Source organism: Ambystoma mexicanum, chromosome 1p (assembly GCF_040938575.1).
Source record: "Ambystoma mexicanum isolate Mex_15411 chromosome 1p, UKY_AmexF1_1, whole genome shotgun sequence".
Lineage (NCBI taxonomy): Eukaryota > Metazoa > Chordata > Amphibia > Caudata > Ambystomatidae > Ambystoma > Ambystoma mexicanum.
In genome coordinates this window covers 1,497,132,466-1,497,159,538 of record NC_090921.1, presented here as the reverse complement: position 1 = coordinate 1,497,159,538, position 27,073 = coordinate 1,497,132,466, and the positions used below count along the sequence as shown (strand labels likewise).

General features: G+C 46.1%; 1 protein-coding gene across 1 annotated transcript in view; it reads right to left on the bottom strand.

Moving 5' to 3' along the window:
• Positions 1 to 27,073, bottom strand: part of NDUFS2 (NADH:ubiquinone oxidoreductase core subunit S2) — a 502,212-nt gene that overhangs the window by 178,376 nt on the left and 296,763 nt on the right. Inside the window, exon 10 of the mRNA XM_069607180.1 lies at positions 24,092 to 24,221. Coding sequence (XP_069463281.1) covers positions 24,092 to 24,221 — 130 coding nt within the window. The remainder of the gene's footprint in view (positions 1 to 24,091; positions 24,222 to 27,073) is intronic.

The window sequence follows — 27,073 nt, the reverse complement described above, 5'->3', positions numbered from 1 at the left end:
TACAAGGAGCGGATCCAGAATCTTAAAAGAGAACTTCCCTGGTGGATTGCCGTGAGGCCGACTTAGGAAGGGTAGGCAGTAGCCGTGGGCTTTTGTTTCCAGAATCCACGCATCTGAAATAATGCCTCGCCACTCTTCGAGATGCTAAAATAGTCTGCCCCCAATTGGCGAACAATGTGACCTGGCCTCATTGTTTTAGAGCGGCTGCGGCAGTGCCTGAAGGCAAAGAGGTAGCAGCCTGAGCGGCTTTGGCACCTCTTCCCCCATCCGCCACGAGGAACTCTATGGTGGCCCCTTTGACTGGCCGTTCCTCTCGATCTACCAAAAGAGGAGTAGTAACGAAAGGAACCACCCCTCTACTTCTGTCCCCTAGGACGAAAAGGCAGAGGTTGACGCACAGACGCGCCCAAAGATTTAGCAGCTGCTTTGCAGGTCTGCAACCTCTCAACGCTCTCGTCAGCCTTGCTGCCAAACAAATGAGAACCGTCAAAGGGCATGTTGAGAAGACGGGCCTGCACATCCGGTGCAAACCCTGACTTTCGCAGCCACGCAAACCTGCATATCACGGTGCTCACAGCCATGGACCGGCTGACACTATCAGCTGTGTCCAACCCAGACTGAAGGGATTCACACATGGCATCCTTGCCATCCTGTACAATAGCAGGAAACCCACCCCCTTCTTCCCCTTTGGGAATATGCTCAGCCGCCAGAGACAATTCCACAGTGTGGGAAAGTTTGCCAAGGCACAGGTGGAGTTGGTCGATTTCAGTCCCAGTCGGAAATACCTTGCGTGCCCAACAATTGAAGCGCTTATCATCCCTATCAGGAGGGATGATAGGGTACTCCCTGTTAGGAAAGATTTCGTAATTGTGGGTAATTTTGCTTCCATGTGGCAAACCCTAAACTTTTTGCTGTTGTTTTTCACCTTGTTTTCGACTTTGCCAGAGAAGTGCAGCCTTCTGCCGCACTCCTCTGGGCTTTCGCTCCATTCTTACGGGGAAACTGACATGCCCTTAAGACAGTCAGTACTGGGAAACGCTGTTTTCCGTAGTTTCTTTTATCATGTTGCGGCTTTCGTGCAACATGACACAAGAGGGCACTGTAAGCTAAGTTACTGTTCTCTTGGGTCTCTAGCCTTCTACAGGCCCTAGATATTCTTTTTGGATTGTAACTGATCGGTGCAAGTGATTCACGGACGGGAATGGTGGCAGCGATCGTTTCTTGTGTTTTGAGCTCCTTTTGGCGTTTTAAGCGCATTTCTCGCGCTTAGGCCAAAATGGTCAGACCACGAGGCTCCTTTGTCCTGTCCGCTGACTGTCTTGCTCCCTTCACCTTCGCCAGGTCGAGCCGACCCGGGGCCTTCCTCATTTGGGCATGTACTTTCCCTGAAACACGGATGCTTTCGCGGGCTTCTACAGGCCTTGTGTGTGCCTCCAGGATGTGGGCTGGGATGTCTGGTCCCAATACACATCCTGGGTGCCAGAGAGCCTAGGGTGGTGTGAATGCCTGGGACCACCGTGGTCCGTGATAGGTCCACGAATGGTGTGAGTGTTGATGAGCGGATCTCCCATTGGGTCCCCTCCGTTTTGGCGCGAAGGGAACCGTGGATAAGAGGGGGCTGGAAACACCACTACCATGTCGATCTCCTGAGTTCTCACGAACGAAGGAATACAGGAGCCAAGTATTCTGCAACCACGAGGCTGAACCGAGGAATCGCTGGTGACCCGCTGAAGGACTGCTCCTCTGCACTGCCGTCGCCTTGTGAAACCCTTTTTACCTTTGATCGAACCAGAAGGCCTGTACTGGTACTTCGACCCTTGGAATAGCGGGAACAGCTATTCTCGGCATCTTCACCATCTCCTGCTCGTAAGCCTTCGGAAGTGTCTCTGGGCCATCCAGCAGACTGACCAGCCTACACAGGAGTCTTGCTCTGTAACCGCCGCCAGGTTGTGTAGTATTTCTAGTCCTTGTCACTCTCACACGATTCGTACACCTGGCGTTCCCAGGTCTGAAGTGAGTAGTGTACATCTGACTGAGATACACACGGCCGCTCCGTTGCCCTGCTGTGTTAACAAACTGTGCGGGTTCACTTCGTTTGGGACACCTTTTACACAACTCTGCTGCTGCAGAATCAACACGATGAGACGTCCCCTGCTCTCCTGAACCTGCCAGCGACTGAAATTGACGCAGAGAAGCCTGGGTCTGCTTGCATCGGGGACCGGTGAGTAGCATAGCTAGGAACTGGTCGCCCTCCTGCAGGAGCCCATAGCTTTTCCCTGCTGTGTCAAAACACCACGCCTTTCCGTACTCGCGCTCTGCTTCTGCCCACAGTGGAGGCTGCGCTTGAGTCACGGAACTCTGTTCTTCATTTGTGCACTAAACTGAACTGCCTGATTTCCCTCAAAGAGACTCCCCTTTTTGCCCATTGGCACCAGCGTGTGCACGTACTTTTGAGCACAAGGCTCCAACTCTTCGTAGGGCTCGGACTTCCTTTTAGTTAGGTGCCTCTGAAGGCGGACTGGGTCTAAGCATTATTTCGCACTGCCTGTTTTCCTTCCCTTACAGGTGGACTACACATTTCGTGCATCTAACGCTTGAGACTTGTTTGTATCTGTATATATATATTGTATTGGTATGGTATGTGTTGGTTTACTAGAGTTGTATTGTGATTTCTCGCTACAGTCATTGTTTTAAAGGCCTTGGAATAAATGTGTATATATTTTTTACTATAACACCTGTTTGGAGTAGTTTGTAAGTGTCCTTGCTTTGTGTGCTCATTGCGGGCTTTCAGTCACCCTCACCCCTCTTGAGACCTAGTCTTGACCGCCGTGATCGCTACCCTGATTGGTCTGGCTTGTCCAGAGGTTACCCTGTTCCAAGTAATTAGGTTGGCCTTCTGAACTTCTGCGCCGCCAGGACAGAGTTCAGAAATCCATCTTAACACGCCCCTGCCTCGAGGTAGCCGTGGCCGCCTGAACCACCAAACTCAGGAGTTTGGTGTGTGGATAGATAGCTGGGTTCACTACTGGATGGGCGGTATTTCTTAGTCAACGACTTGTTGAACGCCTTGTTGGGCGTGTTAAATGTCACATTACTTTGATTTACCTGCTGCTTGCCTTTCCATGACCCATGAAACAAATACATTTTATCTGCAATCAGCAGTGTGACAAAGTATCAAGAGGTCGCCTGCCGGTCGTACAGTTGAAGAAAACATAACTGCAGGTGGGACAGTTTGTAGTAAGTTTGCAAAATGGCAAAGCTGGTGCACCTTCCTCACGCACATACTAGTGGATGTAAAGGCAAGTAAGGAAACAGCAGAATATGCAGAGCGCAAACAATCTTAGTGGTGGTTACAAAAGCACTGTAGCTGCATGGGTCGCACACAATAAATGGCTTCCTGCTGCACATAATGAAGCTCTGTTTCGCGTTGTTGTAAACATTCTTGTATTCCACAATGTATGTATATCCGTGATTGCTACCCCTAACACTAATGGCGTAGCATAAACTGTACTGCATGTCGCTACAACTGAAATGAAAGAACAAGGAAACAGTGGGCAGGCTACCGCCCTTCCAACAATTACATAGGGTACTTTCATGTACAGCATTTGACACATCTGCTGTGAAAAACAAGAGGGGCACTCCGACAGGGCACCAGAGCTGTAAAACAACCTTTGCAATCCATATGCTGCGCTACAGACCCTTATACCCGGCAAAGGGCATTGTATTGTGCATACACTACAATGCGCTATTGTGCAGAGGGAAGGACATGCATGGGAATGGTCCTTACGGGCGCCTTACAATGACTGCTGCCTATGTAGGTGAGGGTCACCCAATAATCCCATCTCCCGGCACGTCCCCTATAGTATCCATACAAGAGCTGCCCCTTCTGTAACTGACATTTCCTTCTGTTCCTTCTGAGGCATGTGTGAGAACACCACAATAAATGAAAATCAACTGTTAAAGGGAACAAACGTAAATAAAGATCACAGATCAACAACTGAATTGCCAAGGCACGCATGCAGGGCAGAAGGCGTGGCAGTGTGGTAAACAATGTAGTTCAATCGGTTAGAAAGGGGGTCACTGTACAAAGAGGTTTCTTTATGTGTTGCAGAACGTTTTCAAGAGAGTCCGTGCGCAAATCGTACTACAAAAGAAATCTACTTTCAAGAAGGGCACCAAGCCAAATTAGATGGGGTGTGCAGAAATCGGGATGGCTAGCATAGTAAGATGAACGTTATAGCTGGGGAAAAGAATACGTGCTGTGAATCATCATATTCCCATGGGCGAAGTATGCCATAGGCACATGTTGAACAAAGGCACAAATACACTTCTTTGCAATGTACCGCGCGGTCTGCATTCACAGACCAAATAGAAAATGACACTGCCACATCGATGGCTGCATAATGCGATAGAAATGTATGCAAGACATCAGAAAAAAAACACATGAACTGGGCAAGTGCCTCCCTTCATCGCAAACGGCACTGAAACTTGTATAACATGTTGTGCAATTTTCCCTCTACAATGAGCAATAATAATATCGTCATGATTGAGTGTCACCAAAGTGTCACACAGAGAAACCAAAACCAGGTCCTTCATTGTAGCTATTCCAATGCACTACATATGCACATTTTAGATTGCAAAATGAGTAGCCACCGCACAGTGTTTTCCATTCACTTTCAGGCAATGTATGTAGCAATCCCCTAAAGCCACGTGAAACAAAGCCAGAACCGCACCCTCTGCATTTCTGTCGACAAATACACTGTAGCACAGTCTGTCCATACACACCACACCCACAAACTTTATTGCCCAATACCGTAGCCATTTCTATGGCCGTCATCTTCAAAAGGGGCCTATGTAACAAGTGCCACCCTGCAACTATCGCAATATTCGCTGACTTTTCATGCTGTGCTCACCAGTGGGGGAATAACTTTCCACCAAGGGAGCGACGTCGTTAGTTGTGGTGGCTCTTCAGAGCCTTGGGGGGGCTTTTTTTTTTAAAGGTGCTTCCCTCGAAACACTTTTTTGCTGTTTCCATACGTAAATGTGTTTTCAACATCAATTCACATTCTTACAATAGGGTCTTCAGTGCAGTTTGTAGATTGTGAAACATTTCATTGCCACTGTGCGACAAAGACATGCCGTTTGCCTTGAAAAGGTGTATGTATCGTGAACCAAGGAGAACATGCCAGCAGCACTCAAGAAATCACACATGCTTCTGTTGATAAGACCCCTTCCGACCTCTGGCTGGCAACAGGAATCATTGGAATACTTCCACACTATTCGGGGGTATACATGAGAAAAGCACCTTGGCAGAAGGAAAAATGTGCTGCACTGCTTTCATCATAATCTTCAGTTGACAAACACACAGTAACAAGGCATGTAAGCCAAGAAAAAGGCTCCAAAGTGCACAATCACAAAATATACAGTTGCTGAAGAGGCCACGCGTCGACGTTCTACAAGCAGTCAGCCGAAACAGCACGATTCGACACCACCACATAGCGTCCACTCCCTCCAAACGGAAATGGCCAGACAAGTCTTCTTGGAGAGCATACAAGCACAGATCTTCCACAAAGCAATCACCCACGACGAAAACTGTGCGTCTTGCCATGTTTGACAGGCGCAGTACACAAAGTAATGGAAAAAGGGAATGATGCCCTTGCCTGTGACGCACACACAGAGCACTACCTGATAGGACAATCGTTACAGTGACATTTCCATAGGCCAGCATGGTGAGAAGCGCCAAATGTGGCATGTGAGAGTCCCCAAGTATGTGGAGGGCCTTGCCCGAGTAAAGCAGGAGTCCCTCTTCCTATTGCCACACACCCCAAGCATCTGATTGGACAGTCCCCACAGTTCCATTTTCGTGGCCGCCACCAGCAAAATCCCCAGATGTGGCTTTTGCGCTGCATGCGGGCGTTCAGGAATAACTTGCAACCAGGGTTGGGGGACTTCGTGGTAAGGGGCAACTCTTAAAAGAGCCTGTTTTCTTTTTGTTTAGGTGCTTCTACAGAAACGCTTCCGGTTTTTATAAGCTTTTGTGTTTTCTTGTGCTCACATTAGTAGAGTAAACTCCAACACATCCTGTAGACGAGCAAACAAAATTGCGTTGCCAATGGGTGACAATAAAATGCAATTTTCTTGAAAAAACTCTGCATTTCCACAACTAATCAGGTCATTGTTGCAGAAGAACATTCCACGAGCGGTAAAAAAAAGAATACATGCTTCTGTTAATGACACCGTCCTGCATCGGTCGGAACATCCAAGAGCAGTGGGGCATACTCTCTGTGGTATTATGGATGATAAAAGCACCTTGACGATGGGAAAAACCATACCACGACATCCAGCAATCTCCTCAGTCTACCTAACAAATCTAAGCACGCCAGGTTACCAATATGCACGCCGCCGTAATGGATGACCATAACATCTACTACTGGAAAACTGGTGCGGTCTTTGCAAAGTGCATGCATATCGGCGAAATTGCCCTCATACACAGCATTCCACAATGCGTCCAACCCTTCCAAACCAAAATTGCAGTCAAAAGTGTCTTTGCAGGGCATAGTTGTGCAGATCTATGACAACGGGATCACCTACAGTCAACACAATGCGTTTCGCCATGTCAGCCACCCTCAGTACGCAGAGTATAATGTACAACAGTTTCACCTCCCCTTCCTGTTAACCACACCCACACTACCCGAATAGCTAATCCCCACACTGCCATGGTGATTGGGCAAGGTGGTGTAAAGGGCAGATTTTGGCACATGCGTCTCCCAAAGTAGCGCGAGGGCCGCACCCCTGTAATGCTGGAGCAGTCCTTCTTCCCTTTGCACTGCTATCTTCTCTGCAGCTCTACTTCATTGGGTTACGCGTAAATGGGTACAAACACATCCACCAATGGCATCGAAGCCACCATCATCCAACACCGTCACTCCTGTACAACACTTGAAATTAACCATTACACATTTACAGTACAAATACAGTGCCATTCCAAAGCACATTCACTACAAAGTTTAATGAACGTATGCACGATTTCTCCATCCACATAGCCACCCAGGATGTGGCACGTATAATCCTGAAAGTACTGCATAATCCACTACCTTTTCGTCATAGTGGGGGGTAGGGGGATAAACAATATCAAAGTGGGTGTAGGGGATTCAGTCTTCCATCGTACATGTATAAAGTCTTTTTTTTCATGCGTGCGAGCATTTTCTGTTGTATTTTCTCTTTATATGCGTTTGTTTGCCCCTCACATTTTTGACCACATTCTGGTCAATGCTTCTTGCACAGCGTAAAAGAAAACTGCAATGCCAATGACGCTCAAATAAATGCCATTTCTATGGAACCACTGCATATTTTGCGACCTCATGATCTCATAGTGGGTGGAGAACATACCAGCAGTCTGCATAAACTTGCGCATAATTCTGTTTATAGCACACCTTCCGACTTCTGGCTGAAGACAAATTACACTTTCACGGACCCATACTCCTCTTGGTGTTATGCATGAGAAAAGGACCTTGGCAGTAGAAAAAATATGCATCACTGTAGTCAGCAACCTCTTCAGGTGACGGTTTAATTGTCCACACGACATGTAACCCAAATGTAGACTTCCATAGTGCAGCACGACAAAGTCAACATTGGTGACTGACGCCAAATATCTGCAAAAGTGAACCATCCCGCCGAAACTGCAGTCACCCCGACAGGCCCATAAAGTGTCCACTCCATCCAACCCAAAATTACCCGCAACGCCTCTTTGCACACACCTGTGCAGATGGCGCGCAAAGGTATCACCGATGATAAGCACTGAGCGTCTCTCCATCTCGACCACCCTCACGACACAGTATTGGGACAAAATGGTACTGCCCCTTCATGCCCTGAACTCCTATTTGCCCATTTCCTACAATTCCATTTGCCTTTCCACCCAGCTCATAATGGCAAGTTGTGCATGCGCGCTTTCCCATCTACAATGAGGGCCACGGCCCAGTAAAGATCACACAATACCTCTTCCCTTTGCACTGTCCCTTTTTGCAGCACTCCCCCATTGGGTGCTGTCAAATTTTCAAACACGCATGCAGCAATCACATACAAAAGCTCTGCATTGCACACTGTCATTTCTATACACCACTCCATATTTACCGTTAAACACTCTCAGTACACGTTCCGTTCGATTGCAAAGCCCCTTCACCAGAAACCTCTGTTAAATAATGCAGATTGCAGCATCCACAAAGACCCTAAGATGTACCCAGCACACCTTTGGCCATGCACACAACATTAGAGCCCTTTCCACACCCACCACAACACTATACATCCAAGCAAGCAACCATGTGGGCACCCAACATTACGCACAAATGTAACATATGTAGCGACACTTCTACCAAACTCCCCAACACCATTAAACACCCATTCACAAAAACGTGTCTCACTTAGCAGAATCCACAAACATACCACAGCATGCACCACCGCTATGCACTGCCATTCACAAAGTATTGTCTCACTGACAACCTATGCACAACAGCTTCACAACATTGGGCCTACTTCAATACATCTGCACACAGCAGAGTAACCAACCACATATAAGCTACACTTCAACCATACCCACTTCCATACTCCCATTACTCACACTGCATCCTGTGGCCACACTACACAACTTCTCACTGCACCATCTTCGGCTGCACATCTAATACACAGAAGGTCCTGAGCGACCGAGGGTGGCACCTGAACGGGGTCCGACATCCTGCCGGAGGACTGTGACCACTGCACCTTGAGAGCCCACTGCAAAGATCTCATCCGCAGTCGGGCCTCTGGCACCAGAAGAATGCAGGATGCCATGAGGCCGAGTAGCCTCAAGAACTCGAACGCCGGGAGACTGGGCATGGCGAAACTTGTGTACCATCTGCTGAATGTGAAGAGCCCTCACGTGGGGAGGAAAACACTGCCCCAGGGACGTGTCGAGCACTGCTCCGATGTAATGGAGCCGCTGAGTTGGCGTCAAGTGAGACTTCTTTAAGTTGAGGGAGAAGCCCAGCTTGTGAAGGGAGTGGCAGGTGACGGAAAGATGATCCAGGACTTGCTCAGGAGAGCGCACCCCGATCAACCAATCGTACAGGTAGGGGTAGACGTGAATACCCCCTTTCCCGAGATGCGGTGCCACCACCACCATGAGCTTGGTGAAAACCCTCGGGGCGGAGGTCAATCCGAATGGCAGGACCCGAAACTGAAAGTGCGAGTCGCCAACCGCGAACCTCAGGTACTTCTTGTGCTTTGGATAGATCGGCACATGAAAATAAGTGTCTTTGAGGTCGAGAGACACTAACCAGTCCTGAAGTTGAAGGGCCTGGATGACTTGAGAAAGAGTAACCATCTTGAACTTGTCCTTCCTGAGGAGCTTGTTCAAACCGTGCAAGTCCATGATGGGTCTCAATCCTCCGTCTTTCTTCGAAATCAAAAAATAAGGGGAATACCATCCCTTGTTCCTCTCCGCTACTGGCACCAGTTCTATGGTTCCTTTCTCCAGCAGGGATTACATTTCCTGGACTCTTCAAAGAGCTTCCCTGGTGGATTGTCATGAGGCCTCTGCCGGAAAGGAAAACAGTAGCCGTGGGCTATGATCTCCAGAACCCACACATCTGAAGTAATGACACGCCATTCTACAAGAAGCTGCGCCAGCCTTCCCCCAACCGGAGAAGCTGGGCCTCATGACTGAGCTGAAGCGGCTGCAGCAGTGCCTGAGGGCAAAGAGGCAACTGCACGCGCGGCCTTGGCACCGAGTACCTCGTTTTCCACCTCTGGCACTCCTATGGTTGCCCCTTTGACTTGCAGCTCCTCCCGATTTACAAAGGATGAGTAATAATGAAAGGAACCTCCCCTCCATTGCAGTCCCCTAGGACGAAAAGGCAGAGGTTCGTCGAACTGCAGCGCCAAACTATTTCACTGCAGCTTTCGAGGTCTACAACCTCTCAAGACTCTCGTCAGCCTTGCTGCCAAAAAGATGTTCACCATCAAAGGGCATGTTGAGGAGCCGGGCTTGCACATCCGGAGCAAAACCTGACTTCCACTACCACACAAACCTGCGCATTACGGTGCTCGCAGCCCTGGACCGGCTGACGCAATCAACCATGCCCACACCCGACTGAACCGATTCACACATGGCGTCCTTGTCATCCTGCACGATAGCAAGGAAACCATCTCGTTCCTCCCCTTCGGGAATATGATCAGCCGCTAGTGAAATACAGTTCCACAGAGTGTGCGTGAAACGAGACAAGGCACAAACGGAGTTGGTAACCCGAAGCGCCATACCCCCAGAAGAAAATACCTTCTTCGCCCAGCCGTCAAAACATTTGTCGTCCCTATCAGGAGAGATGGTAGGGTACGATGCCTGCTTTGCGGGGGCCGTAGCCGCCTGCACCACCAAACTCTCTGGAGTAGGGTGCGTTGTCAAGTAGCCGGGGTCGCCACTGGCTGGGCGATATTTCTTCGGCAAGGACTTGCTCACTGCCGGGAGGCTCTCCGGAGAAGTCCAAGCCGCAGCCACCCTTCTCTGCAAGGCCATATGGAATGGCAGCACCGGGTCAGTTGGAGGACCTTGGTCCAAGATATCAGTCAGGTCATCCTGCTGAAAATCCCCAGAGGGGGGGGGGGGGGGAACAGACCAGGTATTCAGTGGCCATCGACATGAGGTGCTGATATGAAGATTCGGCATGCTTGCCGGGCTCCGGCCTACCAAACTCCACCTCCGGAGAGGTGTCTAGACCACTGGCGTCGTGCAGCGACTGACACAGGTCCTCAAGTTGACTATGACCAGAAACAATGTCATCAGGAACCAATGCAGGAACCTCACCTTCCTCAGACCCCTCCATCCACCTCAGAAATATAATCTAGAGGCTGGAAAGAGGGTACAGAAAACGGCACAGAGACATGTTTAGGCTTAGCCATCGCCTTTCTTGGGGGTGCCACCGTGCCACGGGGTACCTCTGACAAAGCTGCCTCGAAAGGCATTGAGGGCTTCGACGGAATGGGCATCAACGTCGAGCACGGTGCCAACAGCTTCGATGGCGTCGACACAGGCCTCGAGGGCGGAGCCCCGAGCGTGTGTCTCGACAGCCTAGGCGTCGATGGCGTTGACTACTTCCTCGGACTCTCTTGAGGCCCCGCCCCCATCGACAACCTCGGCCCCCTGGCGTCGATGTCTTCTTCGAAGACTTCACAGAGTCTCGATGGCGTCGAGGACCGGGGCCTGGAACGGGCATGCCTAGAGCGACCATCCTTGTCCGACCGGGACCTTGAAGGCGCCCGGTGGTCGCGATGACTGCTTGAGCCCAAAAGGCGAACGAGCAGTGTCTCTAGCGCGGCCTCGATCAGCGTCCTCAGGCGGCGCGGCCGGACTGGAGCCCTGCGATTGAAAAATCGCCAACATCTCCTTTCAGAACAAATCCCATTCCTCCGGAGTGGAATGCTTGTTGGGACAAGCTACCCACCGACGGGCGGAGTCCTCGGAAGAGGACGGGGAAGGCGACCTGTGACGGCGCTTCCTGGAGTGCCTCGAAGACACAGAGGAATGGTGGGACCGACTCCCAGACCGAGAACCCCCGGACTCACGACAATGATGCAGAGTTGCCCCTCGAATCGTCCGTCCAAAGACCAGTGGAACGCGACTTCCGGGGCTTGGCCACCTTAACGACCGACAGCTTCTTCTTACACTCCTGCAAGGCCTTCGCAGTGAGCGATTGGCAGTCGGCACAGTTGTCCGTATCATGGTCCTCCCCGAGGCACCAGAGGCAAGCGTTGTAGGTATCCGTCAGTGACATCTTGGACCCGCACACCCGACACTTCTTAAACCCGGACCGCGGGGTGGAAGAAGCCGAAGACATCATATTCGATAGCAGTGAAGAAACCGGTTTGAAGAAGCGAAAGAACAGGATTCAGTAGAATCGAGGTGTGCCGAGATCTACGAAGCGAACACGTTCAAGGAAAAACGGAACTGAGGCTACGGGCGTCGTGCGTCCCACTTATAACATCCAGTGACCCCTCGAGGACGGCGTATCGACGCCGAAAGATTTTCCGAAGCAGCACAGCTGTGGTGATTACTGTCATAGATATGGAATACATCGGAGGACCCAATCCCCTCGAAATCTACCGCTCTTATCCCCACTCCCCAGTACTTTTGCTTCATAAAATGATACCCTTTTCAGCCATCATATTTGTTTTGTGTTTCAGTTCTTCCTGTGTACGAGATATCTTTAGGCGATCTTCCGTATTTTTTTTGTTCGTGCAGATTTCCTTTGAAGAGCAGCGAACTCCCCCTCTAATTTACGTATCTCCTGTAACCCTGTTTTCCTAGAGTATGAGGTCCTGTTAATTAATTCACCCCTTATGGCAGCCTTAAAACTATCCCACACAGTTTGAATATCCGTAGAACCTATGTTTTCCTTGAAAAACATCTGATTTACTTCAATGTCATTTCTTAATATACCTGCTTTCATGCGCCATTTTAAGAAGTTTGATTTTTCTCAACCTACTGCCAACCTTATTTTCAACAAAGCATGGTGAGACATTTCACGTTCCCAAATGTTTGCACTCAGCAACTTAACCAATCTCTCTGATATCTTTATATAGTCAATCCAGGAAAAGGAATCATGCATTGGCGAATAGGAGTATTCTCTACTAGAGGAATGTATAATCCTCCATACATCTGCCAGATTGAATCTATAAAGGAACAAACCAAACTCTTCACTGATCCCATAATTCGTGAATCTGCACACTGCTGATCGATCAACAGCATGATCAAGAACACAATTAAAGTCTCCACCAATTATAATTGTGTCACCCTGCATATCACGTAGCAACTGCATAGTAGTCTCAAAGAATAATTTATTTGGAGGACATGGACCATAGACACATCCAATTGTAATAACCTTACTACTATAAAAAATGTCAACTAAAAGTATCCTACCTTCTCCATCCATCACCACTTTCTCAATCTTAAGAATAAGTCCCTTCTTAAAGAGGACACCAACTTCCACTTGATAGTGAAACACAACAATTCGATATCTCACAAGGATACTTTTTGTTGGTCAGATATTTCCTAGATTCATCCAATAAGTGAGTTTCTTGTAAAAGCACAACATCCGCCTTTGTTCTCCATAATCTAGCCATCACTTTTTTCCTTTTATTTGGGCAATTTAGACCCTTAACAAATCCAAGACACAAACTTTAAGTCACCCATTATATCACAAGCACCTTACATATATGCAACCCAACATGAGCTAAGTAAATATCTGTTCGCACATCAGTCAGTGAATGATCTCTTGTTAATATGTGAAATCCTCATGTGCATCCTATTTACACTGCTCTCCATTTTGCATGCTTCTACCTTACAACATACAACCAACACATAAAACAGACAGTACATTACAACAAAAAAAGAAAATAAATCTGAAAAAGATTTGACCAATGTCCGTCCAAGTAAGACAGAACCATCTAAGCGTATTCTCATGAATTGTCAAACTCTGTTCTAAACCTTTAACTCCCAATTAACGGTGTCCATTATCAGAAAGAAGTTCATCCATATTTCTTTTCATACTGCATCCCTATATTTCATAAATTATGTTACAAATGTAATTAAATATCCCAAATCCTTATAACCTCCCACCATCCAATCCGGATACCATATTTTACAGTGAATGTTTACACTCCAAGTCTCCTCATCCATTCAGCAGTATCTATTAACCTTTCCCCACCCACCATCAAATCCATCTCTAATATTATGCACAGTCTAAAAATATCATAGGTTCCCTCTCTAAATTTCAATAATAAACCCTTTAATGTGCATTTGCCATCCAATAATATACCCAACCAAAACATACAAATTCCTTTCCCAATCAGTATAATATATTGTTTGTGTTACCAGGGAAATATTTAGAGAAGGATAATACTGTGCCAATTTGAAACCACTTCTGCCCAATGAAGTTTAAAAAACACATGTAGCATTTGTTCATTGTCTGTTTGCAATTCAGACCCGTAGTCACAAAGACAATAAGTGCTCATACATGTAAACCCACTTTCAAACTGCATGGTATCAGTGTATCCCAACCAACAATTCGAAGAGCATCCCGCAAATGTTCCAACCACCCACTCCCGCAGGATTACTATGAAAAAGTTACATATATCTCTCCCACGTTTCCCAATGCAGGTTCAGTCACCCATCATACCTGCTCAGCAGCCAAAGAAAATATACCAAACAAGGGGAGTAAACAAAAAAAACCAAGGTAGAATCATGCCTCAACAGTACAAACGCATACCCTTTACATAACAAGCCCCAAATGGTCTAATTCACGCTGAGCAAACCATATTAAATACATCTCGTTCTTGGTTATGCCCACGCTCAGGACCTGCATCTGAAACAGTAGCTTCCAGAATATTGCACACGTATATATACATTCCATCTCATATCACGAAATGCATATTAGCAAAATCATCATACCCATGATAGAAATACAAGCTCAGAAATTATCTAATCCATGCAAGCAAACCATATTAATTACATCTCATTTGGTATTGCACCAGTAACTCCTTGGAATATTGTGCGCATGCACATTCATTCCCTCTCACATCACGGAATGCAGATTGACAAGATCAGTGTACCCACGATATAAATGCATGTTCAATATTGAAGCTGGACATATATAGGCAAGTAAAATGCCCGCATATGTACCACGCGAAAGCTCCAAGTCTCCAGGTACCCATGCTGTTTAATCGCCACTCACTGCTGCAGTCATTGCATAAATGTCATCCATCGAATTAAAACCTCTGACATCGAGAGACCCACACGAGTTACCCAACAATGTACTGCATTCTCATTATCAAACAGGCCCTTCCAGCACATACTGTGTATCATCTGGATGAACAAAGCAACTTCCTGGATGACGTGCTCACGCTTCACATTCAATGAAGTCCTTTACTCGAAACCGCCTGCATATCGATCTTTCAAACAAAAGCAAACGCACCAGCAGTTTCCAACTAATACTTTACCAATATGTAACGTTTCCATAAACAAAAAAAAATCAAGAGGTATGAATAAACTATATTCAACATAAACCACATTCAAACAACACTAGATGTAAATTAATGGCATAACAAAAGCTGGTGAAAACAATCATCTTTTTTCCAGTGTTTTTGTGACCAGATGTAACTGCTGATTCTTCCATAGGCTCTTGATCCAAATCAGATAGGAATGCTTCAGCTCCTTTATGTTCACTGAAAGAGTGAACCTGTCCATCAATCACCACCCTAAAAATTGCCGGATAAGTCATGTAGTATTTTAAGTTTTTATTCTTTGCTTTCACTTTTGCCAAATTAAAAAAGTATTGCGCTTCTCAAGGATATCCCTGCTTAGGTTACCAAAAATAATGATTTTGTGACACCCCTCCTCAAGCGAGATCCACCATTTCTCTAGCTCTTTTAAGAACCAATTCCTTTACAAGAAATCTCGGGAACTTTATTATAAAGTGCCTTGGTCTTTTGTCCCATGGCTGGCTTTGGACTCAAGGATCTATGCACTCTTTCAATTTGAAGAGGTATTTTAGGGTCCAATTTAAGCAGCTTTATCAGGTTCTTCTCCAGAAAATCCACAGGGCAGTTCCTCTCAGCATTTTCAGGAAATCCTGCTATCTGGATGTTGTTTCTCCTAGAAATGTTTTCCTGTTCAGAGATTTTGAGTGTTAATTTCTCATTTTGCAGCTGTAAATCCCTTATCTGTTCAGTAATCCTCTGTTCTCGTTCATCCACTGAAGTCAGATGGTTCTCCATAGGGTCAACCTTAATGGATAACTCAGTATATCTCTCCACTGAAGAAAACAGTTTTGCTTTAATATCCGCTATATCTGAGGTAAGCTTGGTTAAAAGTTACAGGATTTTGTCTTCCCTCTTTCCATCTTCCCTAGTCTAAACATCTCCGCCTTTTTGCCGCTTGGCAGGTTGAGAAGACTCAGCAGTGGTAGGATCAGCCATTGTGGCAGCTGGAGATAAGCTTGGGACACATGAGCTCCAGCCTCAAGTTGCCATTCTTTCACAGAGATACAGTTGCCACACTAACTTCTTCAGCAGGAAGTACTTCTACACTTGTTATACTTTCAAGACAGAATCCTTATTTTAAGACAGAATCCTTATTTTATAAAGTTTTTCCATAGTATATAGCATGGGTTTTCTCGGCGGCAGAAGAGGGACCCTTGTTGTCTAGGTGCCAGCTGTAGGCAAGTCGGGACAGGGTTCAGTTGCAGGAAAGTCAAAGTTCCAGAGGATATCTTCTTAAACAAGTAAGTAATTGCTTCAGAGTTCGTTAAAGTGGTCATGACTTCACAGAAGGCTCCCTATATGTGTTCCAGCATTAGGGTTGGACAAGTGCTCTTGCACTTGCTCGATCTGTATACAGCCCTGCCTAAAGATCGTTCTGTCTGTCCTCCCTTGTCTTCACATCTTAATGTGCACTTGAATAAAACGCAGAATTGCCATCAGGCCTATTTACTGTATCTAAACTGTTATATGTATCATATTTACTTAATCTGCCTGTGCAGACCGTTATCATCTCAGAAATTCAAGGGCTTTGAGCGACTGTTTTGCCCCCCCGTGTTCCCTCGCTCCTTGAGTGCTTTGAAACACTTGCCTGTGTATAGGCGCTATATAAACACACACTACCGTATCAAGTGGTATGGGCAAACTCAAAACCACACAAATCACACACACAGGATACACACCAGACTGGAGGTAATTATTACCCAAGCCCGCACAGTACCTGGGTGGATGCCTTCCAGATGAGGCACCACAGAACTCGGTCCCTGGATTCTTGGTCTGGAGACTAAAGAACTGGACGGGAACTTGCAGCAGCAGTCATCAGAGGAGGCTTCCAGCAAAGGACCCTTCACGCTTTCTCGCGGCTTTGTGGGTTTGGCACCTTTTCACAGCAGCCATATGAAGAATGAATAACGCTGGTCGAGTTCCCATCGCTCTCGCGGTCCTGCACTCTGGTGAGGGGACTTCAGGGATTCGAATCGGGTTTCAGGAGATCTAGTAGGAAAGTTTCAGGTGTAGTCGGACTTCGGAAGACCATGCACCGCACTAAGGCTCGAGGTCCTAGGGTATTGGTGGTTTGCAGACCAACAAGGCTGCAGCACATCATGGGACTACTCAAAATGAAGTTCTTCTTGAAACTAGTGGATCTCATCAGCCTCTGGGTAGGAGTCGTCTAATTTGGGACCCCTAGGTCAATTGGAAGGAAGTGTTACAGCAGGTCTGGTTACACAGCAGGCTCTTCGGTCGCTGTAAATCGCTACAGGTGCCATTTCTTCATCTTCATCAGGTCGACTTGTCCGCAGCTTCCAGGTTCTGAGTATTTATCTGGAACTACAGCACAACCTCTGCAAACTCTCCCTGCAGTTTACAGAAAAGGGTGGTCTGGCTGTTCAATCAGGACAGCTAGCCCCCTCCCTACCCACTGGGACATGGTTCCTTTCAAGCAAGGTGAAAGAAACGGCTGCACAGTTTTGGACTCCTCGATCGCTTCCTGCCTCCTCAGACACTCTGGAGCACGTGGAATACATAAGATTCCGGTCGAAGACCAAACTTCCACTGAGGTTGTACCCTCCTAGAATGGCAGGGGAAGACCTCAAACAACAAGCAAACATGAAATGGAGAAAAAAGAAGGTGCCCACCATTCTAGAAGAATGGGAGCCCTTCTGTGCATTTCGGAGGCAAATTTACAAGCGGCGAGTAATAAGACTAAAACGTCACTAAGGTAAAACCCCTGCCACCAGTCATTCAAGTAAACTTGCAATTGTAACAAAAACATTACCTAGTAGAAAGAAAGGGAATACATTATATTCCCTCAGCACTCCACATAAGGTACTGTGTGCTGGCTCACATACATTAAAGTAAAGGGGATGTGAATCCCACTTGACTTCTTGGGAACAGGCGTTCAACCAAGAAATACAAATTAAAAAATAAGCCAGTGCATTTAAATTGCTGTGTGCGGCCATAGGCCATTACCATCAGTCCAACGTTATAGGAAACTAACTTCAAGCATACTCAAAAGGTCAACCATAAAAAAAAAAGAGTAAAAGACTAGGTGAGAGGGCAACAATATTTCCACTCACCTAGAAACGAGGTAAAATAATTACCAAGTACAAGCAAAAAGTTCTGGGATTGACATAGGCGAGGAAGATTTATCATAAATATGAAAATCTTAAATAACAGCACCCGCAGCTCCTAAGCACCTTTCACTAGAACCAACAGTGGGAAGCCCTACCTACAGAGTCCCCCAGTCGACCCATCAAGTCCTCTGGGAAAAGTGAAATCAGGAGGGTAAGTAAATAGAATACAATTGGTTACTCCATTGCATCGCTTTTTGCACACCATGTCTAAAAGCAGCTGAACCTGAAAGATAGGAACGTTATTTTACCTACCAGTAACTTTGTTGAATATTTTCTCAGGAAACGTTCACCAACACAGGAACTATTCCTGCATCCGACCCTTCTTCTGAAAAGCTGTGTTACTCTTGGGCACAAGGCCCCACTCTTCATGGGCACTGGGCTTTTAAAAGTTGGGGTATATTTCCTGTGACTTGGTTCCATTTTAGTGCATTACTTACCTTCTTTGTTTAAATAAGTTATTGAATGCATTTATAAGAACCTATGGTGACTGTAAATAGGTCTTTAATTGTGTTGTGTAATATCAACTGCCTTTGTTTCCTAGTGGTGTTTTGGGCCTAGAATATAGTATTTCTGTACTGTCTAAAATGAATTGTGTGCTTCACTCTGTGGGCTCATTGTGGACTCTTGACCGCAATTACACTATGAGAATAGCCTTGACTGCTCTCCACTGCTACCTTGATTGGGTTTTGGCTAACCTCTGAGTTACCATGTACATTATAACTAGGATGGCCTACTAAAATGTGTCCACCAAGGCAGATTCTAGAAGTCCATCTTAACACAAACCATCATGATCTCTGGCAGCAACAGTGCCTTTGCAGAAGATGGCTCTCCTGCAGAAGGAAATCGGTCCCCAGCGCCTGATTCTTACTTAGAATACTTCTCCACTTCATGGGAGAATTTAGGCCCTGAACATTTAGTGATAAGCATTTAAGGTTCAACACTGGAGAAGGGGATGGGCATGGATAAAATCTAGCAGGGCTTCAGTTAAAGGGAACCCCACCTCAAAAAACTAGTTTTAGCTTGAGATGACCAAACCACTGAACTTAAGACCAAAATCGGCTCCAGCAACACGCGCCACTTGACCCTTCCTCTACTGCGTTACACCAGATTAGTAAGTCAACAAAAAAACCATAAACATCAGACCAAAGCATCATTTATTCCTAATGGGATGTTTTCAGGCCCCTTTTGGGGAATTCATTAGGTAATCCTAATTGGGGTGCGCCAAGCCTAAGGTCCATCTCTCAAGTGCTATGTGAATCCCCAAGTGCTCAACTGTCTCTTCTTATGCATATAAAACTGCACCAACATCAATCCAATTTAACCATGAATATGAGCGAACCAACCTCCCCCATGACTCTGCACTTGGAGAGGTGGGCTCAGTTAGTGACAGAGTATGAGAACAACATAATGACAGGTAGGATACAGGGAATCTTTACTGCATTCTCTTCTGTCCATTGAGGGAGTGTTGAGCTTACGCCGCTCTCCTGCCAGGAAGCCTGATGGGACCAGGCCGAGATCTGGCTTTTTGTAGGATTGCTTCCTTGGTCATGTGAAAGTCTAACCACACTAGGACATCCAGGTCCAACAATTGTTCTGCGGAAGGCTTGTATATACTCTGTGGGCACTGTCGAGGGCAACGTCGAGTGTTGGGGAGTCACCCAGTATAGAGGTGAATAATGCTTGAGCATACTACTACAGATCTGCATTGGAAACCTCCTTGGGTATCCCTTGCACACACGTTATTACAGTGTGAACAGTTTTCCCCATCCTTAAGCTTATTTGTATTTATTTTAGTTCTTGTAGGGCACTACATGCCGTAGGCTTCTTGTCAATGCAGTGTTGATGCTTCTCCAATGTGGGCACTCTGCCCTCAAGGCTTACTAGAGTATGCGAGTGATCATAAAAAGGTTGTCTTCAACTCCTCCACCCTCGACTCAATCCCTTGGACATTAGGATTAAGCTCTCGGATTAAGTCCTTTAGGTCATGCAATGATGTGACCAGGTCATACTTCAATGCCTGAAGGAGATTGGCAATGTTTTACTTGGTAGGCAAGTTCCATTTCTTCCTCATGAATAGAGGAGTCTCTAGAGGCTTGGGGGTCTGGAGCCCGCCCACCCAACTAGATGGCTGCAACAAATATTTAACAGAGCAAGAATGCCTCCCGCCTTTGGGTTTAGGGTGGACCATGTAAATCCCATGCAAAATCAGAGGGGGGCAGGGGGTGCTCATAACAACTGCCAGGTCTCAACTTGCATAACACACATACAGGTAGTCACCACCTCACCAACCCTGCCTGTCTTCAGGCTTTGAGGTCCAGCTTTAGCCTCTGATCCCCCTCCTGCCTCCATCCTTGACCACACTGGGGTCCTCCAGCTCAGCCGGGACCTGCTACTGCACTGGTGGAGGGCGACTTCCCCTTCACTCCTCCGCTTCAGCTCCTGGACAACATAGCAGGCTCTCCAACCACCTGGGTTTGGTGCCGCTGTACGAAAGAGATCCCAAAGAGCTGCAGTGTGCCGCCCATTGGATCTGGGCTGCACCACTCCTTCAGCTGAGAGCAGGACAAATGCAGGCACCTCGATCCAGCACACCCTCTCCGAAGGCCTCCACTTGGGCTCAATATTCTAGGGCGTCGCACCCCGTACGATAATAGGCTCTGCTGAAGCACAGTCTCCACGTGGCTGCCATCTTGATCTTCACATGCTCACCAGGCCTGTAAGACGAAGAGCCTGTTCCGCTGAAAGCAGTGGATTTGAGCTCAGACTAGGCTCCCATGCTTCCGCTGCACACCGCCATCAGAATTTGTTTTAGTGAGACTGTTCCATTAATACCATTATTTGGTGCCTGGCTACAGGGCACTGGAGCTGCACCCTTCAAAGTAAACCTTTCTAAAATGTTTCTAAAATGTATCCCAAATTATTAACAGCAGTTTGCTTTGATTCTGAAATATTCCCTACTCTATAGAACCATTTTCAATTAGCATGTGTGCATTTTTATTATTTTTAGTTTTATGCCACAGAGGGTCAGAATTAATGTGGAGTGCAGACATGGGCCTTGTGGATTTTATACTATATTTTTCTACTGGTTCAAATATCTTGATCCTTTCCCTCCTATCCCCTTGCCTATATGTGATAGGTACCATCCACCTGGTCTAGGATATTTCAGGTGCGATTTACAGTATCCAGTGCCCCAAGGCTTGAACCACAAGCCAGAAAAAATCCCACATGACCCAGAAAAGTAACAAAAAGGACTGTCCTACAAGGTCAGCCTTTAAACCTGAAGTGAGGCTCGGCTGGGAATACTTGAGGAAGGCACGGGAGGGGTTGGGGAATGGCTGGTGGGCTAGGGGGATGAAGTAGGCTGGGTCTGTTAATTTCCCCAAATACAAGCAAGAACAACTGGTTCAGGGGAAATCCCCCACACTAAAAATGGAAGAGTCCAAAAATGTGAAAAAAAACTCTTATTGAAAGCTTTGAAAACAGGGATCTCTCACTGGTTACAGGCTCGTCCTTGAGTTTTAAGGTAGAGTGACGTCACAAAATAAATGATACAATACAAAAACCTAAGGTGGAATGGGATTGGTTAGCATGGTAGGCTACATATAGGGTTAGTACTTTTTATTGGCTAAACAGTATCTGGTGGCTCCTCCTGTGCCCACCACCTACATTATTGAAACTACAGGCATGCCAGGTTACCGCACTACCATTGGGTCTTGCAACAAAGTATGAGCTAGCGTGGAAGGCGAATAGGGTTTGGTCAGAGAGAGTCTTCTCAGCCTTGGAACTTTGGGCAGTTAATAGCCCATAAGCAACTATTCATGGTGGTGGGAACAGCCTCAAAGTTGCTGGCTGTACTGAAAAAGGTTACCATCTCCGATCATCTAAGCCTTGGGACAGAACATTTAGCTTTCATCCTGGTATTAATTTTGTATCGTCTGTCATCAATTGGATGGGAACAGTGGTCCGTCTGGTTCGTATTAATAGGCTCTGCTCTGTTCCTTCTCTTCAGATCACGTGTGCAGAGACCACAAACTATTTTCCTTCTCACATTTATAAGGATTTTCAGCTTTTACTCATGCAGGTGTCCCATTTCGTCTGCCAATGTGAAACTTTCTCTCCCTCAGTGTCCTTCGCAAGAATATGCATAGTGGCTGCACTCAAAGCTTGCACTGCGCTGCTCTGTGGAATCCGTGTCTCAGGCCGCTTTCTGTATTCTCAAGCCCTTTCAGTGCCTTCCATTTACTTCAATGCAGCTGTGGCTTCCATCTTGTTCTACATGCCCACTCACGTTAGTTGCATTTAGCATCAGCAAGCAGTTCAGATCTATTCTTGTGCGACTTGTGGTTACTGCATCGCAAAGGTGTAACATAATTGTTACATAAGCTGGGAGAAAGGGGATACTTGGTAACCCCTCAGCACTCCACATAGGGTGGTTTGTGCGGCTCTCTCAAAAGGAAAAGCGAAGGAGGATAAAAAATATTCCCCTCACCTTGAGAACTGTAGTTCTTAAGGAATATAAAAAGGAGAGCCCAAGGGGATCCAAGAAACACTGCACATCAGGTGCCGTGTGCTGCAAAAGTGAAACACAGATGCCTTTAGAAAGGGTATGGAGAAAAGCATGACTTCATAAAATAAGTGAAACATACAGGCCAGGGTTTCCACTATCAGGGCAAGAGAGAATGAATTGCGGGGAGTAGGGAGGGGGGGGGCTCTCATTCCGGATAAGAAAAAGGTCCATTCAGCAAAAAGTGCTGGGGTTCTTACGAGGCGAGGGGATTAATGATAACCCTGATAAATCTCCCTAGGAGAAACAAAACTAACCGGTAAGTAACAGCTTCTTTTCAAGGGGCAAAATAAAGAATTCAGACACCCATTTCTTGCTGGTCTCTTTAGTTTCTCAGCAGTTTGTGTTCCTTATATTCACAATATATATATAGTTGCCGATTCCAGAGCACTTCAATACAGGCGGGTGATAGTTCCCGAACAAGATTACAATAGAATGCAAAATGTACAGGGGTTCATGGAATTCTGCCCAACTCCTGAGGCTCAGGTGGTAGACCAAACAGAAGAAAAAGAAACCTGTGCCCAAACCCCTGCACGGAATGCTGCAGGCTACCATGCAGATACTTTCACAATGGTTGGGACCTCTGTCAACCTGAGGTCCTAACCTTAGCAGTGAACCCTGTCCAAGCCCCATTTTGCACGTCTTACCTTCTCAGGTGGTGACCTGCGTCCCCATCCACTACCCCCCCTGTAGCTCCTCTAAAATGAGTGTCCGAAAACTGTTCTTTTTGTTACCCATTTATAGCCTCACTCTAGGAGTATCCACTGTGTATTTGGGGACTGCTCTTGTGATTCTAAACTCAGGGATATGTGAGGCTATTTTTCATCCTCACTACTGCAACTCAGTTTCTTTGAACAGCAGTGGTCAGTACCTTAGGCTGTACCTGCAGGGGTACTGTATCCACGTTCTCATTTTTTTGTAACGCACCTACTCCGTATGGGTACCGTTAAGTGGGTCTTCTCAAACATTCAAGCAGGATATTTGACAGTGGATGTGCAACCGCTGGCAGCATGTCTAGGTTACAGCCACTTTGTTAGCTGTTCTCTGGCCCCCTTCAAGTATTTTCACCTTTATGTGGTTCCATATTTCAATAAAGATATGAAAAAAATTACAATATCTAGGTAGACCCATTACAATAAGATGCTGCAGTCTAAACATTTATATTGAGAGATGGGGGCTATGAGCAATCTTTGTAATCCTTCTAGGATTGGTCTTATTGCAAACACTGTCCACAAAGTCGGAGCAGACAGTAATTAAAGTGTAGATCTACTTAACACTTACATAAATTGTTTAGAGTGGTTATGAACATATACAAATAACAACCAGATTTTACCTTCATCTCTGATCGCTTGGGAGGGGATATCTTTGCATCATCTACTTTAATCTCCCCCTCTGGCATTTTGTTGAGGCACTGCAAGATGATACGCATGGATTGGCGCATCTCTTCCACACGGCAGAGGTACCTGGTGAATAATAACAAAGATGAAGTAGACGGTGGTAGGTAGAAGGCCGCTTAACTTTTCTAGTTCTTTGAGAGCAGCAAGGCATGTAAAATATGCAAGGTTCACTCTGTTTAAACATAAGCATGAAACCATTTAATCACTTTGGGCCTCATTACAAGTGTGGCGGTTTGAAAATAAGGGTGCAGGTCGCACCGTGCCTGCACCCTTTCCGGAACGCCACACCACAACTTTGCGTTCCTGGACCGTTGCACCCGGCAGGTCCGACCTGCTGAGTGCAACAGCCCCGGTAAACTGAGTTGTCACAGAAGCAATGGCACTATTAGCAATGGTGACAATGCTTCCATGTCCCCATATCCATGGAGTCCTATTGGGCTACATGGGAATGGGGACTAACACTCTGCTGCCTTATATCATGGGCTGCCGGGATGTGTAATGTCCTGTAATGTCCCAGTGGCACCGGGATCTCAGATGGCGAAAACAGTGTCACAAGTCCAGCAGCAACCCACTGCTAGCACCGGCAGGTTACCGCCAGACTCATAATGAGGCCCCAAGTCTAATCAACTAAGTGAAACAACGGGCATACCACAAAATCACCTGCAATCAAGTCAGCATCAGAGAAGTACTTTTTGAGCTCTTCTACATACCACTCATTAGACAACATTTACTGGGTACAACGTTATGCAAGAATTTAAAAAAGGAAGCAGGAGGTGCAGTTGACACTTTCACTTTAAAAGACACTCCGGGTCCTCCACATATGGTTTTAGCAGATCCCTATTTTTAGGGAGTCAGACAAGTAACCACAAGTATGACTCTCACAAGGATAAATGTGATAGAACAGTAAGCCTTCACTCTCACAAGAGTAAAGGGGTGGCATTTTTAAGGGTATGCAGTGATTATAACAAAAAGAAAAAACAAACGAAATACTGAAAAATAAACATAGCGGTGGTCGGGGTAAGGGGTTATAAAATGTGGGGGTGGTTCAGGGTGGGGTTAAAAGCATGGCTGTAAGGGAGAATTCTCAGAAATGTGCCAATTCCCTTCTACCTTAGAGACCACCAGCACTTTTGCTGGACTTTAGGACTTTCTAACCTGGAGAGAGAGACCTTTTTCCCATTCATGTATTTTTCTAGGATTTGAACACTGTTTCTTGACAAACTCCATAGGCATCATCTTTACATTGTGACATACAGCATCTTCAGCGCAGTGACACAGGGAAGTCTCTATGATTTCCTAAAGGTTTAAATACCTTCTCTTGGTGAAGCTACTGTTTCCAAGAGCAGTAAAGTGAAATTGACTTTACTTACATTTTGTAACTTTCTAGACCCAGTGATGGAGGGGTTACTTGGTCTAGTTTCTCATGTAACATTTTTATGTTACCCTTTCTACAATTAATGGCTGGTGCCAGTGGTGCCTTTTTCCTACCATTATGTGTTTTTACCGCGGGCTGCAATTGCAGCTATTACTATCTAGATCCAGTCCAATATTTGAGGACATGTTCTTAAACTGTTGAAATGTTATGAAATTTTCTTCATGCAGTCATTTGAATGTTTTTTTACATATAAAACACACTTTTGTGAATGTATTTTTGTATTTAGATGTGTTTATGAGAATGTATGTTGAATGAAGGAACATTTCATTGCAGAAATGAGTTTGGTTATTTGCAATGTTTTAAATCTTGTTATTCCTGCAACCTAAATGTGATTTAGAGTGTTGATTTATACATGATTGATTCATCTTTGCAAATACTGTATCAAGTGAAATACATATTTTTGATACGTTATATTTGAAGAGTCCTCTGGATATTTTTTCAGTTCACACCTGTAATCACATGTATCCTTTTTGAGTTAGGGCTAGTCACATCAGCACACAATTGCACAATTGAAGTCTCCACATTATACTTATTAACAAATAAACATCATAAAGTCAAGCATTAGGAAATCTCTACAGTGCAGGTTAAGAACCGTTAGGAAATATTTTCTTTTTTGCAACTTTCCCTTCATAGTTTTCTATGGAACCCCACACATTTTGCTTTGTTTTTATCCTGACTTTTTGAAGGGAAGTAGCAGTTGGCTTCACATCTCTTTTGCTATTTTTTTATGGGAAATTCAACTAGCCCTTCAGACTATCACTACTGGGAAACTTTGACATTCTTGTATTTTTTCCTTGCACTCAGCACCTTGCACTGCAGTGCAATGAGGATACCTTTATATCACCCTAACCGTTTACACTTGGGATTTTTGGTTACTTTTATATGTACCTAAAGACAAGCTGGTGGCGGCGGTTACTATTTAACAGTTTTTCTTTATTTTTCTTGTGACCATTTGGGTTTACAGTGTATGACTACTAAATGTGGCTAGTGCCCTAAAATGACTGCCAAAAGCTATTCGCTGGTTCTTTGGCCGTATTATAGTTTGGCTTTTTTCCTGCCTTCCCAAGACAGGAAATCCTTTATATGGTCATGCATGTGCGAGTGTGTGCGCGAATGTGTCACCCAGTAAGGGGGGTGAACTGTCCAGTCCCAGTCCACATCCATACAGTGGTGTCGCTTCTTCGATCGTCAAAAACGTCCTCCATTCCCTGGCTCTCTGCAAGCAACCAGATCTCCACCAGAGTTGCTGTCCCAACCTGTGGGAATGGAGGGGAGGAGTGAGGAGAGGAGTGAGGAAAGGCTGGGATAGGAAGGCGGTATCCCGTGGATACTACAGAGAGGATCCAGTGGTCCGCAAAATTCTGCCTAAATTGTGCCTGGAGCGCAAGCCTGCCACCCACTGGAGACACGTGGACCCAAAGGGGCGTGTCATGCCTTCTTTCCCTCTGAGGAGGGGGACTGGAAAAAGCCCTTACCCCCCCCC